This window comes from Cadophora gregata (assembly GCF_030347475.1).
Source record: "Cadophora gregata isolate MNR1 chromosome Unknown scaffold_17, whole genome shotgun sequence".
NCBI lineage: Eukaryota > Fungi > Ascomycota > Leotiomycetes > Helotiales > Ploettnerulaceae > Cadophora > Cadophora gregata.
Genome location: NW_026695940.1, coordinates 426,243 through 442,701, shown reverse-complemented (window position 1 = coordinate 442,701; position 16,459 = coordinate 426,243). Strand labels below are relative to the sequence as shown.

At 38.8% G+C, this 16,459-nt stretch overlaps 2 protein-coding genes across 2 annotated transcripts; one reads left to right on the top strand and one right to left on the bottom strand.

The window, feature by feature from the left end:
• Positions 1-555: 555 nt before the first annotated feature.
• ONS95_005961 (uncharacterized protein) lies at positions 556-2,809 on the bottom strand. Its single transcript, XM_058499395.1, has 3 exons — positions 2,529-2,809; positions 2,255-2,466; positions 556-2,199 (listed from the first exon to the last, which is right to left on the bottom strand). The coding sequence occupies exons 1-3, from the start codon at positions 2,571-2,573 to the stop codon at positions 597-599; spliced, it is 1,860 nt and encodes a 619-aa protein (XP_058350439.1). The 5' UTR covers positions 2,574-2,809; the 3' UTR covers positions 556-596.
• DBP5 (RNA helicase required for poly(A+) mRNA export) lies at positions 2,795-5,698 on the top strand. The gene is made up of 5 exons (XM_058499394.1): positions 2,795-3,516; positions 3,566-4,051; positions 4,098-4,335; positions 4,382-5,223; positions 5,660-5,698. Exons 1-4 carry the CDS (start codon positions 3,212-3,214, stop codon positions 4,844-4,846), a joined length of 1,494 nt encoding a protein of 497 aa, XP_058350438.1. The 5' UTR covers positions 2,795-3,211; the 3' UTR covers positions 4,847-5,223; positions 5,660-5,698.
• The last annotated feature ends 10,761 nt before the right edge of the window (positions 5,699-16,459 follow it).

Genomic DNA, 16,459 nt, shown 5'->3' with positions numbered 1-16,459 from the left:
CTTTCACCCTTTGAAGCAGTCAGCTACTCTGACAACCCGTGCTACCAAGACTCACCGGCTCTGTACCTGCTGCAATGATCTTTACCAAAGCATTTTGAAGTTCATCAAATGCATCCAGCGCACCCGAACCATGGACGCCTATGCCTGCAATGCAATATGCTCCAAGTCATCTTCCCTACTTCAAAAGCAGAATCGTCTCTTGACTAAACCGAACCCTGCCCCTATACAGCCTGAACATAATTCGCGGGAACGCTTTTCACCACTCCACCCTTCTCAACCTCCGCCCAGCCATCACCAGGGTCTTCTTTGATAAGCACGAACTTCTCGCCTTCAGTCATGCTATGCTCAGCATCACTTCCAGCCGTGTACTCATAGAGCGCCTCCACGTATTTGAGCTTCTTTGCTCCACGCTTGGGCGCTACGGCTGGCCCTTGCTTTTTGGTTACGCTGCCTGATACGGAGGAGCCGGAGTTGGAGTAGATGGATGAGGGTCGTGGTGTTGGTGCCAGAACTTCAACATAAGCGGTTGGGACAAGCCCTTCTTTGTAGCCGGCTTTGACTTTGATCCAGCCACCATCTGAGTTTGTTAGTGATGATCAAGGATTGGAGGGATAAAGTTTACCGTCAGGTTCCAATATTGTTACCTCTTTTCCTTCAGACACTGTAACTTCTCCATCACCGTTTGCATCGTAGCCGTACAACATTTTGCCTCTCTGCTCATTGGAAGATGTGGCCCCTGAACCATTAGTCGGCGGTGCACTTCCAGGCAATTCGCTGATGTAGGCAGCTGGAGGAGGTGCCACGACTCTATTCTTCCTAACGGTAGTTGGCCCACTAACACTCAAGCTATGAGGCCTATCAGGCGGTGCTTCCTCTGCTGGAGATCTTGGACCACTTCCAGATACTGACCGGTTGGCACTGGCAGCATACCCGGAACTCAACGAGTTCATGGTATTGGAACGGCTCATTGTTGGTAATTCTGAAACGCCATCCTTTGAGGCTCCTGTTGGACTCTTGAGCGAGTTGGCTTGCTCTTGTCTTTCCGACTTCAGCTTTTTCCTCTCATCTTTTGTTTGCTCCCCAGGACATTCTGCCGGAACTTTCATTTCACACTTGCTGTGACATGTGTACCCACAGTCTCTGCAGTCGAAACCTTTTGCTGACAACCCCCAAATACGCTCACCGCAAAGATCGCAATTCGTGGGTATCTTGAATGTCTGGGATTTGAAGTTGTGGCTTTTCGCTCCAACGGTAACGTCTCCAACGGCGAGCGTGATGGTGACTGTTTCGACTTCCGCAGTAAGTCTCTTATGGTCAACTTGATGGAGATCCTCCTGCATGGCAAATAGTGCTCTCACTATTTCCACCTCGTCTCTCTTGTCTTTACCCTCTCTGATTGCTTGTTTTACTTTCCTCACCCCTTCAACTTCTCGGCGCTTTTTGTCGACCTCTCTTCTGAGATCACCCAACTGAGATTTGGACTTTCCTAACACGTTTCGAAGGAATACTTTTGCTGTATCATCTACTACCATTGCATCATCGTCGTGCCAAACTGGACTAGGCTCGAAGACTTTGTCTGGAGGATCTTGCCATGGTCCAGCATTATGTCTGGCGAACATCATTGAATCTAATGGAGGCTGATTACGTGGAATCTCCTGCGAGAGATGGGTAACAAAATCAGTGCTACGTTTCAACATTCCGTGCTCAAGTTGGGCAGCAAGAGCCCAAATTCCGTTTAGCTTTGTTGTCCTGGACTCTGAGAGGTCCTGCATGCTGTCCAAGAGATCCGGTACATATTCGTGATAGTACTTTTCTTTCTGCTTATTCGTGACATTGATTGCGATCAAGTAACTGTTCTTGACATTGTGCATGTCAAGAATTTGTTGCTGGTACGCATTTTGGGCTTTTGTTTTCGAGTAGTCGAAGGCCGACTCGGACTTCTTCCTCTTATTTTCGACTTCTTGACATGCTGCATCGTATTTGCCCTTCATCTTCCTCAAGTCTCCGTACGTTGAGTCTCTCTCTTTCTCCAATTTATCCGCATACTCGGAATGACGCTTCCGTAGCTCTTCATAGCGAGTTCCCAGTACTCTCAGTGGGTCTGCAAGATTCGTTATCAGCTCGTTTCCGAACCGGTCGTGCTCAGCAGCTCGAGATTCGACTGTTGTGAGTTGTGTTGTCCAAGTCGTGAGGGATGCGCTGAAAGGAGGCCAAGTAAGCAATTGTCACTCGCAGGATTCAGTATTGCGGGTACCTTTCCAGTGATCCCGGGGTCATAGCAGGTGTATCTCCAACACTAAGACTACTCGACTTCTTGGACTTCTTTTCATAGTACTTCTTTGCTAATCCGTTGAGTTTGGCGCTGTACTCCTTCTCAATCGCACTTCTCTCCCGGTAAAACTGTTGGATCTCGTCGAGCCATGTTATTCCGCCAGCGACCCAGGCATTCACGGGTTTGAAGGCATCCTAAAATGAGGCTTTTGTCAGTCCTGCCAGATCATCGCAAGTAGGTCTTGGAAGCCGCGTACTTTTAATTCCTGCCCAAAGTTGGGAGAAATGTCAACATCTGCCATGATTACCACCGAAGCGAAGACACAAAAGAGATAGAATCATGGAATATATGCAAGACAATGAAGTCGCATAATGTAGAGAAAACCAGAGACAGAGGACGAGGGCGAGTCGAGCGTTGTCTGGCTGCTCGTTTGTTGATGGCGCAGCACCCCACTACTCAGACTCCCGCATGAAGCCTGAATTGGGATGCGCGAGCCCAAGATCCCAAGAGAACGGATCCACAGCCGACTTGTCCGAGAAATCACTGGCCTGATCCCGGAATCTTTGCAGCCTGAGGCTCAAACATAAGCTAAGCCTAAAATAATTCACCCCGCCATTTGTCCCAAATTCTGGAGCTCGGCCGAGCTTCAATTTCAACTTCACCATCTCACCCCACCACTACTGTATTGCGCCCATTCTCCTACAGCCGCAGCATCACTTCACCGCGATTTCTTCAGCTTCACTATTCTACCGATCTACGAAGCTCCTGCAACACACTGGTTGTGAATACACCTCCCGTGCCTGCCTGTCTTTCACCACAGCTGCCTGCATACAAATACTCCTGCAAACGGTCGCAGTATACCACAGACACAGACTTGGAATACTCCAACCCTCGAATTTCCCTTCCTCCGTGCCCCCAAACTACAAACAAACATTCATAATGGCCGAGACACCCAAGCCAGCTGCTTCCCTCGCGGATCGCATTGGCACTAAACCTCTCGATGGTGGCTCCTCTTCCTTCACTCCAGGCACGAGTTCTTGGGCCGACGAGGTCGCATCGCCAGTAGTTGAGCAAAAGAAGTCAGAATCATCTCTCGGTGATGCGCAAGGTGATGGTACCGTCGAACCTCTTGGTGGATCTGGTCTTCACGATGCCCAGTACGAGGTCGAGGTGAAGCTGAGCGACCTTCAGGGCGATGTCAACAGTCCCCTGTTCTCCATCAAAACATTTGAGGAGCTGGGAATGTAAGTTCACATGATTAAGCACTTACGACGTCAAGCTAATCTTAAACAGCTCCCAAGAAGTTTTGAAGGGCATGTATGGCATGAACTTCAGAAAGCCCTCAAAGATCCAGGAAAAGGCGCTCCCTATCCTACTCATGAACCCTCCCCAAAACATGATCGCCCAATCACAATCTGGAACCGGCAAGACTGCCGCTTTTGTCATAACAATTCTATCCCGCCTGGACTACACCCGACCAAGCCAACCACAAGCTCTTTGCCTTGCTCCGAGTCGTGAGCTTGCGCGTCAAATCGAAGGAGTTGTCAAGACCATTGGTCAGTTTGTGGAAGGTCTTACAGTCCAGGCCGCTGTTCCTGGAGCCATGGAGCGAAATACTAAGGTTCAGTCGATGGTCGTGGTTGGAACTCCAGGAACTGCTATGGATCTGATCAAGCGAAGACAACTGGACGTTTCGAATATGAAGGTTCTTTGCTTGGATGAGGCCGATAATATGCTGGATCAACAAGGTCTTGGTGATCAGTGCCTGCGTGTCAAATCGTAAGTTTGATGCATACTGATTTGTATTTTTCTAACCCTCTACTAGCATGATTCCTAAGATCGACCAAATCCTCCTCTTCTCTGCCACCTTCCCAGACGAGGTCATGACCTATGCACAGCAATTCAGTCCCGGTGCCGCCGAAATCAAGTTGAAGCGTGATGAGCTCACAGTTGGAGGTATCAAACAAATGTACATGGACTGCCCGTCAGATGAAGGAAAGTACGATATCCTCGCCCAATTATATGGTCTGATGACCATCGGATCCTCTATTATTTTCGTCAAGGTAAGAAGTCTTTTCCAACTTCGCGATGCCTTACTTACTCTTGTAGAAACGAGAAACCGCGAGCAGAATTGCCGAACGCCTGACTGCCGATGGACACAAAGTTGTTGCTATCCATGGTGCCTTCGACGGAAACGACCGTGACAATATCTTACAGCAATTCCGCTCTGGTCAGGCGAAGGTTCTTATCACCACAAACGTTCTCGCTCGAGGTATTGACGTATCATCCGTCTCCATGGTTATCAACTATGATATACCCATGAAGGGCCGCATGGACGACTCTCCAGATCCAGAAACCTACCTCCACCGTATCGGTCGAACAGGACGATTTGGACGTGTGGGCGTCAGTATATCCTTCGTCTTCGACAGAAAGAGTTTCAATGCACTCTCCGAGATCGCCCAGCATTATAATATCGACCTTATTCGACTGGATCAGGATGATTGGGATAAGACCGAGCATATCGTCAAGACAGTTATCAAGTCTAGCCGTGCTGGTACCAATCTTCAAATTTAACAGGGCAATGATTATTTCATGAATGTATTTTGCATCACAAAAAGTGGGGCGGGCGTTGCGTTGCTTTCTATAGACATATGGGCCAAAATTTACCACTGGGGGCAATTGAAGATGAGATTGACATAATGCCTGGGGGAGGCTCTGTATCTGCGGATGGAAGGGGGACATTTCAAGAGCATTGCGCTGCCTAAAGCAGATGCACCGATACCATGAATTAAGCGATGCCATTCGAGCGTTTGAGTTCGGCAGAATCCTCCGATCCTAAAAGCTTTCGAGAAGGGATATGAAAATACATCCCCATGACTGTAAGTAGTGATAACTTCTCCTTCAACTAGAAGCAAGTACTTCATGTCAGAGAAGGATTATGCTGTGTCCAGGTAAGCTTGGCATCCTCTATTTTCACAGTCTCAAGCAAGTCCAGCCAGTATTTTTTTATCCTTCAGGCAACGTGGAAGGTGATGTATCAACAGCAATATAGCCTGCTTGTCCACTTCAGACTTGAGCGATACCTAGTTTTGCAAGTAGCTCTCATTTTCAATCGACCTTGTACAATTTCGTCTTTCTCGTCCGAAGAACATGCAATGTTCGCTATCATTAAGCGGTATCATTGTATATATAGGCCTACTTACGATTCCTCCTACAACTAAAACGGCAATATCTTACCTGCAGCCTCTCGTCTACTTATCTCATAAATCAGACCCTCCTTTAGTAGTAATTCGTGCCACGCCCTACATATCCAGCCTTTAGCGTCTCAGTAAGCAAGTTAGTGTAAATTAGAGTAAATTAAAGTAAATAGGCTAATCAGATACTAAGGATAGGGCGAGCCTACGAATTCCCACCAGAGGGTCTAAGGGAAAATAGTAGTATTTTAGTAGTTTACGCTATACTTTTAGTAAGGAACAGCTAATATCGAACTACCTACTATAACACAGTACTTCTACCTCTTAACTACAACTGATTGTAATTATTAAAAGTACATTTAAAAGCTCTTTTTAACCTCTATCGATTATGCTAGGCTTTATTTATTGTATTTAGCCTAAATCGCGTAATATTCCGACTTAAACACGATACCCGCTTATAGCGCTTCCGGTATAAGCAGCCCCTCCTCACTACTATCTTTACCCCTATTACGTGAAGGATAACCGCTACTTATAAGGCCTTATATCTCTAATGAGCTTTCGAACCTCCTATCGAGTCTATTTAATATCTCCAGCGAGCTTTCGAACCTTCTATCGATTCCTCTACCTTATATCTCTAGTGAGCTTTCGAACCTTCTATTAAGTCTATTTAATATCTCCAGCGAGCTTTCTTTCCTACTATCGACCCTACCCCGCCTATTCTACTACGATTCTAATAACAGCTCCAGTAGAGACTCTACTAATAGCTCCGATAGAGGTTCTAGTAGCGAATCTGATAGCAACTCTTAGGGAGACTCTGATAGTGACTCTGATTCTACTAATACTATACGAGGAGGATTAGAGAATACATAATATTAGTGAGCTCTAGGCAGGACAAGGCTCTTAAAAGAATCCGTAGTAGAGTAGGTTTTTAAGGTTCTCAGGCACTACAAATAGTCTCTTAGGAAGTTCCTTACCGCTTTTATTATAGAAGACGATTATACTTATAAGATACACTTACGATATATCCGTATAGCTAAGTAGCGTCAGAAGATACTTTAATATGCCTTAGATAATATTAAGCTAGCGTTTAGTTCTATTCCTCTTAATTTATTACGCTCGGAATTTAAGGCCTTATATTAGACTTAGTACTTTAGGCCTTTTAATATCTAAGGGACAGACGAAAGGATAGATATAGAGCAGGGTTTCTTAAGTATAAACGAAGTAGCGCCTATCTGATCTGCCTTACTTTAGTCGTTACTTCAAAATAAGCGTGCTTCGTGGAACGCGTATAATTAAGGCCGAACCGCTTTATTAAGGTCTTTTTAAGGCACTACTATTATAATAACTAGTATACTCTCCTTTACATAGTCTAAGAAGTAGTCCAACTATATATAGTCCTACTTAGACTTATACCTTCTTAGATCTAGTATAAAACGTCGAGTAGTCGAGGTCTTATTAGGTCTAGGTATATATTATTCGTACTAGACTAGAAATATTATAATAAAAGAACTCGCGGCCCTTACTAAAGTATATAATCAAACTCTCTTAACTTTTATATTCTCTTATAATTATAAGCACCTATCTACTATTAGCTTATTTACTTCAATTTACTTTCTAGGCGATAGTGCGAGCTTACCACGCTCTTTATTCTTAGTTATCCAGTTCTCGCGTCCTACTATATCCTATCCTCTTATTAGCTTACTTACTTTAATTTACTTTTTAAGTAAGGGTGTAAGCTCGCTATCCTTATTCTTAGTTACCTAGTTCTCGGTTCCTACTATATCTTATCCTTCTATTAGCTTATTTACTTTAATCTACTTCTTAAGTAAAGGTACAGATATACCTCTACTATTTAGCTAATCGATTAGCTATTATATCTTACCTTCTTACTAGCTCACTTACTTCTATTTACTTCAACTTGCTTTTTATTTATTAATTCTCTCTACCTAGACTATAAGATTAATATATACTATAGACTTATCTCCCTCTGCTTAGTCGTAACTCCTAAAGTATTATTATCTATAATAATATTAACTTTTAAGATAATAAGCGGGATAAGGTCCTTAGTTATATTAAGACTTAAGAGACTATAATTATAGCTACAATTATTATTTGCCCAGAGATACTAATTATAGGTTTAACACAATTAATACATAACCCCACAGTTCCTCTCGCTTAGAAAGATATCGTATTTTCCCCTAGGATTAGTAGTCTTAATTATCCTTTGCCCCTTAATATAGTCCTACCTTTACCGCCTAACTTGATATATTATTAATCTCTATCACAGTCTATTAAGGAGCGTATTACTCGGTTCTTAATCGTAGATACTATCTAAGATCTCTATCCTACTATAGTACGAATAATATTCCAAGATAAGACGAGCTTATTTCCTTCTATACTAGAGCTCGATCTCCTTCCAGTCCGTAGGACAGAATACTACTAGTTTAAAGCTATATTCGAAAATAAGGGAACTCTTACTAGTACTATAGGAGTCTATAATAATATCTTCTAGCGATAGTTATACTTAGATCCAGATAAGGATTTTAAGTCTCAGCTATAGCTACTCTATAGAGATTAGCTTACTATATATTATATTCGCTCGGTCAAGGATGAATAACAGTACACAGAGAAGATATATAATCACTATAATTAGTATCTCGGTATTAGTGCATAGTTCCATATCTAATACAACCTTAGGTTATTATTAATACGTATATACTAGATAACAGCGCCTAGAACTAGTAGAGGGGAGTATACTATTCTCGGAGATATAATATCTTAGGGCTATACTATAATAGCTAGGGATAGTCCGAAGCACTACGTTCTAGACACACTTCTCCCCTATAGCTTCAAAGCTCGTGTACTAGCTATTCTTTATATATTATTATTAAAAGATTATTATAGTAAATACACTAAGACCGACTTCAGCTATCGCGAAGCTTACAATAATATCCTTTCTAGCCTTACGCTTAATATATTTCTAGCGTATATCAAGTTTATTCAGCTCTAGGCTTTCACTAGATTAGTATAAAATAGTAAACAGCCTAATAGTACTAAGCACGGAGACCCGGGGTTTATAACTATATATCGATACCTTCAGGAAATTAAACTATTCCTTATAGTTAAGTAAGGAGTTAAGTATAGCGATATTAGTATACTTCGTTATTATATAGACCCTTTGATTATTAATTTTCTTAGTACCTATTAAACTAACTACATATACGAGATATTCCACTACTGATAGCTACTTAAAGATAGTATTTATATACCGGAGCTTTAGCGTGCTATACTTATATCTGGCCTAGTTAATTAAGAAGGCCGTAGAACTAGCTTTAAGCCTACTGACTTCTGCCTCGAGTATCTAAATAGAGCAATTAAGATTAAGATAAAGTATTACTGGAATTCTACTTATAATACTGATATTACTTTCAATTGTGTTTATACTACTAATACTACTATTTATTATATACGAGTAATATTAGAGCGTTAATTTAGAGAGAACATACTAGGGGATCATATATCTACTAATACTTCTAATAATATTTTTAATAAAGTAATAAGACTTATAATAGATAGTCTCTCTTAACCAAGAGTAGGGACCTTACTAAATAGCTTATTTAAGTTAAAGGATATCCGTATAGTTAGCACAGGTCTATTAGTTGACTAAGTCGAGTATTTTAATCGCGTTTATACTTCTTAAGTGCAGAATAAAGTAGTAATATACCTCAATAGCACTGCTCGCGAGGGGGTAACAGGTACCGATTTAAGTGGAGAATTTAATACTAGCGATCAGGAGGATATTACTAATAATAAATCACTCGCGTATTATTTAACTATAAACAATAAAGTACCTAGGATAGAATAATATATTTGTTATGGTATATCTAGTGGTAAGTGCTTAATTCTAGAGGTTCGAAGTATCAGATATCAGCTAGTTAAAGCAAATAGAAGTAAGTGAGCTAATCAGATCGTATAGTAGCCGCGCCTAGCCTATAACTCTAATACTAATAAAGTAATAAGACATGGAATATAGGGCATCCTTAAGTAAGTTAAAGTAAATAAGCTAACTAAATAGCTTCGTTTCATATAGCTTAATCGACCCTTGATTAAAACCTCGCTCTATTTATAATACTCCCTTATAATAAATAATATGATTCTTACTTATATAGCTAGTTATAATATTCTAGTATTTAAAATCAAGTTTAGTAGTAACTAGGTAGGTAAATTAAAGTAAATTAAAGTAAATAAGCTAATTAATAACACTCGCTTAGAGATTCTAGCTGCAGATAGCTAGCAGTCTCTTACTGCTATTATAGTGTACTAGTAGCAAATAATACGATACTTGTCTATAATAGTAAATAATCTCTATCTAAGGCAGCTCGAGTAAGTTAGAGTTAGTTAGAGTAAGTATATCTTTATTCCCTTCTCCTTTCTCTTCTTTCTTTTTTTCTCTAAGTTAAATCCTATATCAAATCATATTATATCACATCACAGCACTAGCACTAGCACTAGCACTAGTAACAGCAATAGTAATAACAGTAGTAATAACAATAACAATAACAGTAATAATACCTTCCCAAGCCTAGGTGCTTTCGTACTAAGTTAATTTCCCGGTCTCAGAAAAGACTATTCTGCGCCTCACCTGCCCCCTCCCTAGAGGGACTACTAGACTTAGTGGTTTTTTGTAAGTTAAAGAGCTCTCTTATACTTAAAGTCTATTACTTATATAATATAGTGGTGCCCCCGCTACTACCCCCGCCCCAGCTCCAGCTCCTGCCCCCGCCGCTACTACCCCCGCTCCTACTCCTGCTCCTACTCTAGCTCCTACTACTGCCCCCGCCCCCGCCCCTGCCCTAGCTCTAGCTCCAGCTCCAGCTCCAGCTCCTACTCCTACTCCTGCTCCGGCTCCTACCCTAGCTCCGGCTAAGGAGGAAGATAATAATAACTTTAGTAGTAGTAGTAGTAGTTAGGATAAGTAAGTTTACCTATATACCCTCTGACACTTTAGTAAGTATCATTTAAGCGAGTATATTATTAATACTTAAAGTAGTAGCTTTAGTCTAAGTAGTAAGGAGGATAGGGATAGGGATAAGGATATAGAGATAGAGGATACTCCGGTTATATAAGTATTATTAGAACTCCTTTTCCTATAATAAGTTCTAACCTATCTAAACACTTACTAACTTCTATAGCGTAGCTATAGTTGCAGCTATACCGGCAGCTATTAGTACTATTCTATCCGCCGCTAGGTACACCTAGCAGCAGGCTCCTATATTCGCAAGAACACTATAGAGAGGTTAGGGACTTCCTAGCCGCGTAACTATAGCTCAGGACCCCTCTCCTCTAACCGTAGTTAGAGCCTAGTAGTATAGAACGCAGTAACAGCTACAAGTTATAGCGGGCCCTACCCGGAACTAGCTAGCTTATATAGTCAGAATTATAAAGACGGATTATAATAAGAGGGAGATGGAGCCTTATAACTAGTACGCCAGTCATAGCTATAAGTATTAGAGGTATTCGTCCTTAGCTAGGGGTAAGATCTCTAATATAAGAGACGCCTATACTTAGTACTAAATCGAGCCGTATAAAAGGGGCTATTTACTCTCGAATTATAGTAAGAGGAAGCCCAAGTCGAAGGGCTCTTTCGATCCGCTAAACAGACTAAAGTCTATCTTACTAAAGCCTCTAGGCTTAGGTAGAGGACCTAGATCCTCTAGTATACCGATTATAGTTTAAAGGTCCGGGGAATACTTAGGAACGTACCCCGGGGATAATAACCCTCGTAAATAACACCTTACACTTATATATTTCTTTTATTATTTTCTACGCGTGTTACTTTATACGGGTTTCGGATCCTTGTCCCCCCAAAATAGCCCCTTAGGCTAGAGGCTTAGGAATATACCCCGGGGAGCGTAAACCTCGTGAATAACGTATTATATAAGGAGTTTATATTATCATGCTTATTCCCTCTACTAGTAGAAGTAGAAATATAATCGCTTCTCCTGCTTTTACTATTAGACTCTCTTCTAGCTAACGTGAATATATCACACGTTTATAAGAAGCACTAAGAAGTATATACTTAACTGTTATAATAACTAAGGATACAGATAAATAAGCATAAGATAATCTATTAGAAAAGCTAGAGCTAGAAGAATATCAGAACAAGCGAATTATATAGCTATATAATATAAGATATATATTATTCTAAGGAGATTAGTATAGAGAATAAGAGTAGATCGATATTATTATAATCTAGAGGCGCCTGAGAACTCAGGCTTCCGCTTAACTACTTAGGCCCCTAACTTCTAAAAGAAGCCCGCTAATAGAACTAATCTATGAAGGAAGGAAGCTTATCTTTAGAACTAATCTATCTATTAAGGAGTAGTAGATAATAGGGGAGGCTATAGTACTAAGGCTAATATCAGGATTTAAGGCTACAGCTATCTGACTTAAATACAGCCTTACGCTTAGCACCGAACTAGAATACCTGTCCTATAGCTACTGAAGTCTGGGCTCTAGCATACTATACTATATCCCTTTACGATCTCTATCTATTTAAGAACGGATAAATATTAAGATATAAACTTAAGTCTCCCGGTCCTGCTACTTCCTTATCTAATCAACACTTATCTGTTTAAGGGAATATAAGTAAGTAAGCTTACAAGTATACCCTAAGAAAGAGGAGGTCGACTAGACTATCTATTAGAAAGTAAAGGTAGTTTAAGATAAAGTGATTAGCGTATATACACTAGGTATATCTAGAGATAGTCAGTTGCTTAGTCCTACCCTATGTTTAGATATCTTAGGTAAGGTAAGCTAGCTTATTAATAGCTACGTTAAAACAAATAGAGTAAGTGGATCTGATTAAAGCCTTCTACTATAAGCCTATCACGATTAGTCCTTAAATAGGACTAGTCTCCTTAATAGTAATCAGACGATTCAATTAAGGTTACAAGGGACTAGTCCATATTATCCTGGTCTAAGAGGAATAAGGGCCTATTCCTTTGCTAAGTAACCAGGGCCCTTAGCTGCCCCTTATACTTAAATATCAGTATTAATAGTTAGCTCACGATAGTATAGTAGTATAATAATATAGGATAATAGATAATAGGTTAAACAAGTTATAACAATCAAGTCACGGCGATACGTCTTACGGTGCGGCTAGTATAGAAGCTAGCCCCTGGCGTAGTATATATAGATAACCTATGTCACGCTTATTAGCTATTACTAGAAACATAAGAGTAATAAATAGGAAAAAGGGATAATAGTTATCTAGTATAGAAAAAAATAATAGTTATATAGTATAAATAAGGCAGCTTTAAACAATACCTAAAGTAAGTAAGCAGCTATACCAGAGGTCTATTAACACTCCTCTGTAATATTAAGTAACCCCTCCACGGTAGTAGGAGGTTAAGGTCACTCGTAGTATATTACAAAAGGATAGTGAGAGATAGTACCTCAAGTACTATTATAAACTAACCCTAGGTAGTATCGAAGTCCAACCTTAAAGTTCTATAAAAATAGATTAGTTTCATAAAATAATAAGGAATATCAGAGTGTAACGTACTTACTAATATTTATAGGGCCACTTTTAAGAGGGAGGGGAGCTACTAGAGTAGCCTTAAGATCAACAGATAGAGCTAGTGTAAAAGCCTTAGGACAACAGATAAGAGCTATCGAAGTAGCCTTAATTCGGCGAAAGTAGAAAGTAAGATAAGCTATTAAAGTAGCCTTAAGATAAAAGTAATAAAAACCTAAGAATATAATTAGCTTAGTTAACTATAGTCAGAGAGAGTACTTCCTAAGTTAGCTAAAGCTATTATATTAGTAGCTTATAGCTTAATAGAGCTAAATAGGATTATTCCCGAGATACTTTAACTCTTTTACCTACTATTTAGTAACTTAGAAAGACCGCGAGAAAGATAAAGTAGCTTAATATTAATATATAAAGCACAGTATCTTACTATATTACTTTCAGGACATAGTAGTACAAGGCTTCTAATAGTAGAGTTAACTAATCACTAGGAGGTAGTAGAAGAAGCAAGTACTAGAGAGGATCTATTAGCGTATCTATCTAGCACTAGAGCCTAAGTAAGTGAGAAAGAGAACTACTAAGATAGTTAACTAAAGAAATAAGTAATAATATACTTTTAGGGATTAAAGATATATAAAGTTAACACAAATAAGGAAGAATAAAAGTAAGAGAGCGTCTAAAAGAGGTGTTAAGGAAGAAGTGGAGTTATTAAAGTTATTAAAGAAAGAGGAAAAAGTAGAAGGAAAGAGGGGGGGGGGGGATAAGATTATATAGACGCGAGAGGCAGAAAAGTTACTACCTAATTAACTAGTAAAGATCTCACCTCTTACTCGTTGCAACTATACTTCACTTTACTAAAGTAAAGATATTCGCTAGTCTCCAGAATTCTCTAAGAGGGGTCGGAGACTTAGAAAAGAGTCAACTTCAGGAGGTATTAATTTCCAGATCAAAGGACATATTCGCCCTCCGCTTAGTATAGCCTAGTAATATTTTAATTTACTTTAACGTACTTTAATATAGCTCTATAATAAGTCAATTTACTTTAACTTACTTCTAGGAACTCTCAGATATTAGTCGCGGATATATCGTAGGCTAGACAGAACTCTAGAATAAGTCTATATACTTTAATACTCATAGGTATAACTCGCTGATATCTTATTGCCTTATTATACTTATAATATAAGAATATCACTAGTTCTAATATATTACTATTGTTTCTATATTATATAAGAGGATATAATAAAGTCGGTTTTATACAGTAGTAGTATATATAAAGTTACCTAAGTAGGTAGATACTAAGGTACTTTATATAATAGTCTCACTTAGCATAGCTTTATAATAAGTTAATTTACTTTAACTTACTTAGAAATACTAATCGCTGATATCTTATCAGCTTATCGTAACATATAACTAGGGAACCTCACTAGCCTTAATATTTCAATATCTTTACCCTGACATATATTCTTACTACTGCAGTTTTATTATACTCTTTTCCTATAGTTAATTAGATAGTTGTTCTAATACTTAGAAATAATAAGATTAAATAGATAAGCGTAGCTAATACCTTTAAAGCTTTCACGAAAGAATCGAGACCGGCGTAATTATAAAAGCTATCTCTAGCGTACTAATCTAACCCTTACGGAAAGGATTAAGACTATATGTAATATACTACTCTTAAAGCTATATAGTATTATAGATACTACTTATAACAAGCCTTCACTATATAATAAAGTCATATCTTTATGTTTAAAATGAATATTAAAGTACCTTTCCCTAGACTAGGACTATACCCCTCGGGAAGAGTAAGTGTCTACTCTAAGAAGGCTGATATTTAATAAAGGAGACACTATCTTAATTACCTATATAAGCTTTAGTAAGAGTATTATATTTCAATTATATTATGTTCTTACTTAGCTTATCTGCCTCTAGATAACTCTACTAAATCGACTTAGTAAAGAACACCTTTTTAATATTAAACTACTCGAAGTAACTAAACTATATCTCTTAATAAACAAGACCAAGTATAACGACGATTTGCTATTATAGCATATTACAGATAGTATATATAATTATATTCTATTATCTCCTAAGTAAGCTATCTCTAAGGACTTCCGTAAAATCCTGAAATTACCTAGCTTTAATAGTAGGGTTAGGCTTGTGGCTATCGACGAGCTATATTTCGTTAAGCAATAGAAGGACTTCCGAGTATAATTTACTATATTAGGAGAGCTCCGATTAATACTACTTAAAAATACCGTGTGATTTAGATATATAGTAACACTACCTTTAGATATATTATATTAAACACTTCATATAGCAGGCTTTAAGAAAGTCACTACGGAGCTATCGCTACACACGACTACTATTATTTGTACTTTAATCGATAGGCAGGATATATCCCTAGTAGTTGTACTTATCCCGTGAAAGAAACTTACTATTTTCAACCGACTATACTACCTACTAGACCAGGCTATTAAAGTTAATACGTAAGAAATCATACCTAAGAAGATTCCTAAGACGATTATCTTTATTAATAGTATTAAGTAATACGAGCAACTTACACGTTAGCTATAGCACTACCTTATATTAAAGACAGCTACTTAGTTAAGAAGACGTTATATAAATAATACCTTAGATAGTGTTATTAAGATTATATAAACCTTCTACTCTCGGGTTTCTCGATTAGATAGAGATTTAAGATATAACGCTTTTCATATCTTAAGTTCTACCTATAGACTTATAATTACTATAACCTCGATAGGAACTAAGATAAATATTCCAGATATTAGATAAGTAGTAATATAGAAGTTACTAATCGATCTAACACTAAACGAGCTCTAGCAGTAAGTAGGATATAGCGGTCGAGGAGAAGGATAAACCTGCGAGGTATATATATTCATACTATATTAGGTGATAGATAATAAAAGGAAATATCTAGAACTAAAAGCTACAGGTTCTAATACGACTCTAAGTCCTAAGGTTTCATTATAAAAGCCGGTGCACCAAAACCTTCGTTATCTGTTACCCGGGAATCGTATTATAATACGGACTTAGTCCAGACTTAGAGAGACTACTTCTATTAGCGAGATACCAGATAATATATATCCGAGTAATATTAAATCAGTTAATAGTAATAAGAGTGCTATAAGTAATACTAATAAAGCTGAACTGACTAATACTATAAATAACAGCAAGAGGCTTAAAGTATAGACTCAGTCTGAAATAAGATCTAGAGATAACCTGCTTACTATATACAAAGAAGTATATAACGTAGCGTGTTAGCGGAACGTGTTACTAAAGCTCTTAAGTAAATATCTACTCCTAATCGAGAAGAGAAACTATCCTTTAAAGCGTAACTATTATATAAGGTATAACCCCGACTTAACCCCCCCTTTAATAGAGTTACTACCTAGGTCTTATATAGGACTAGACATGCCGAGGAAGAGTAGCTATAGAGCT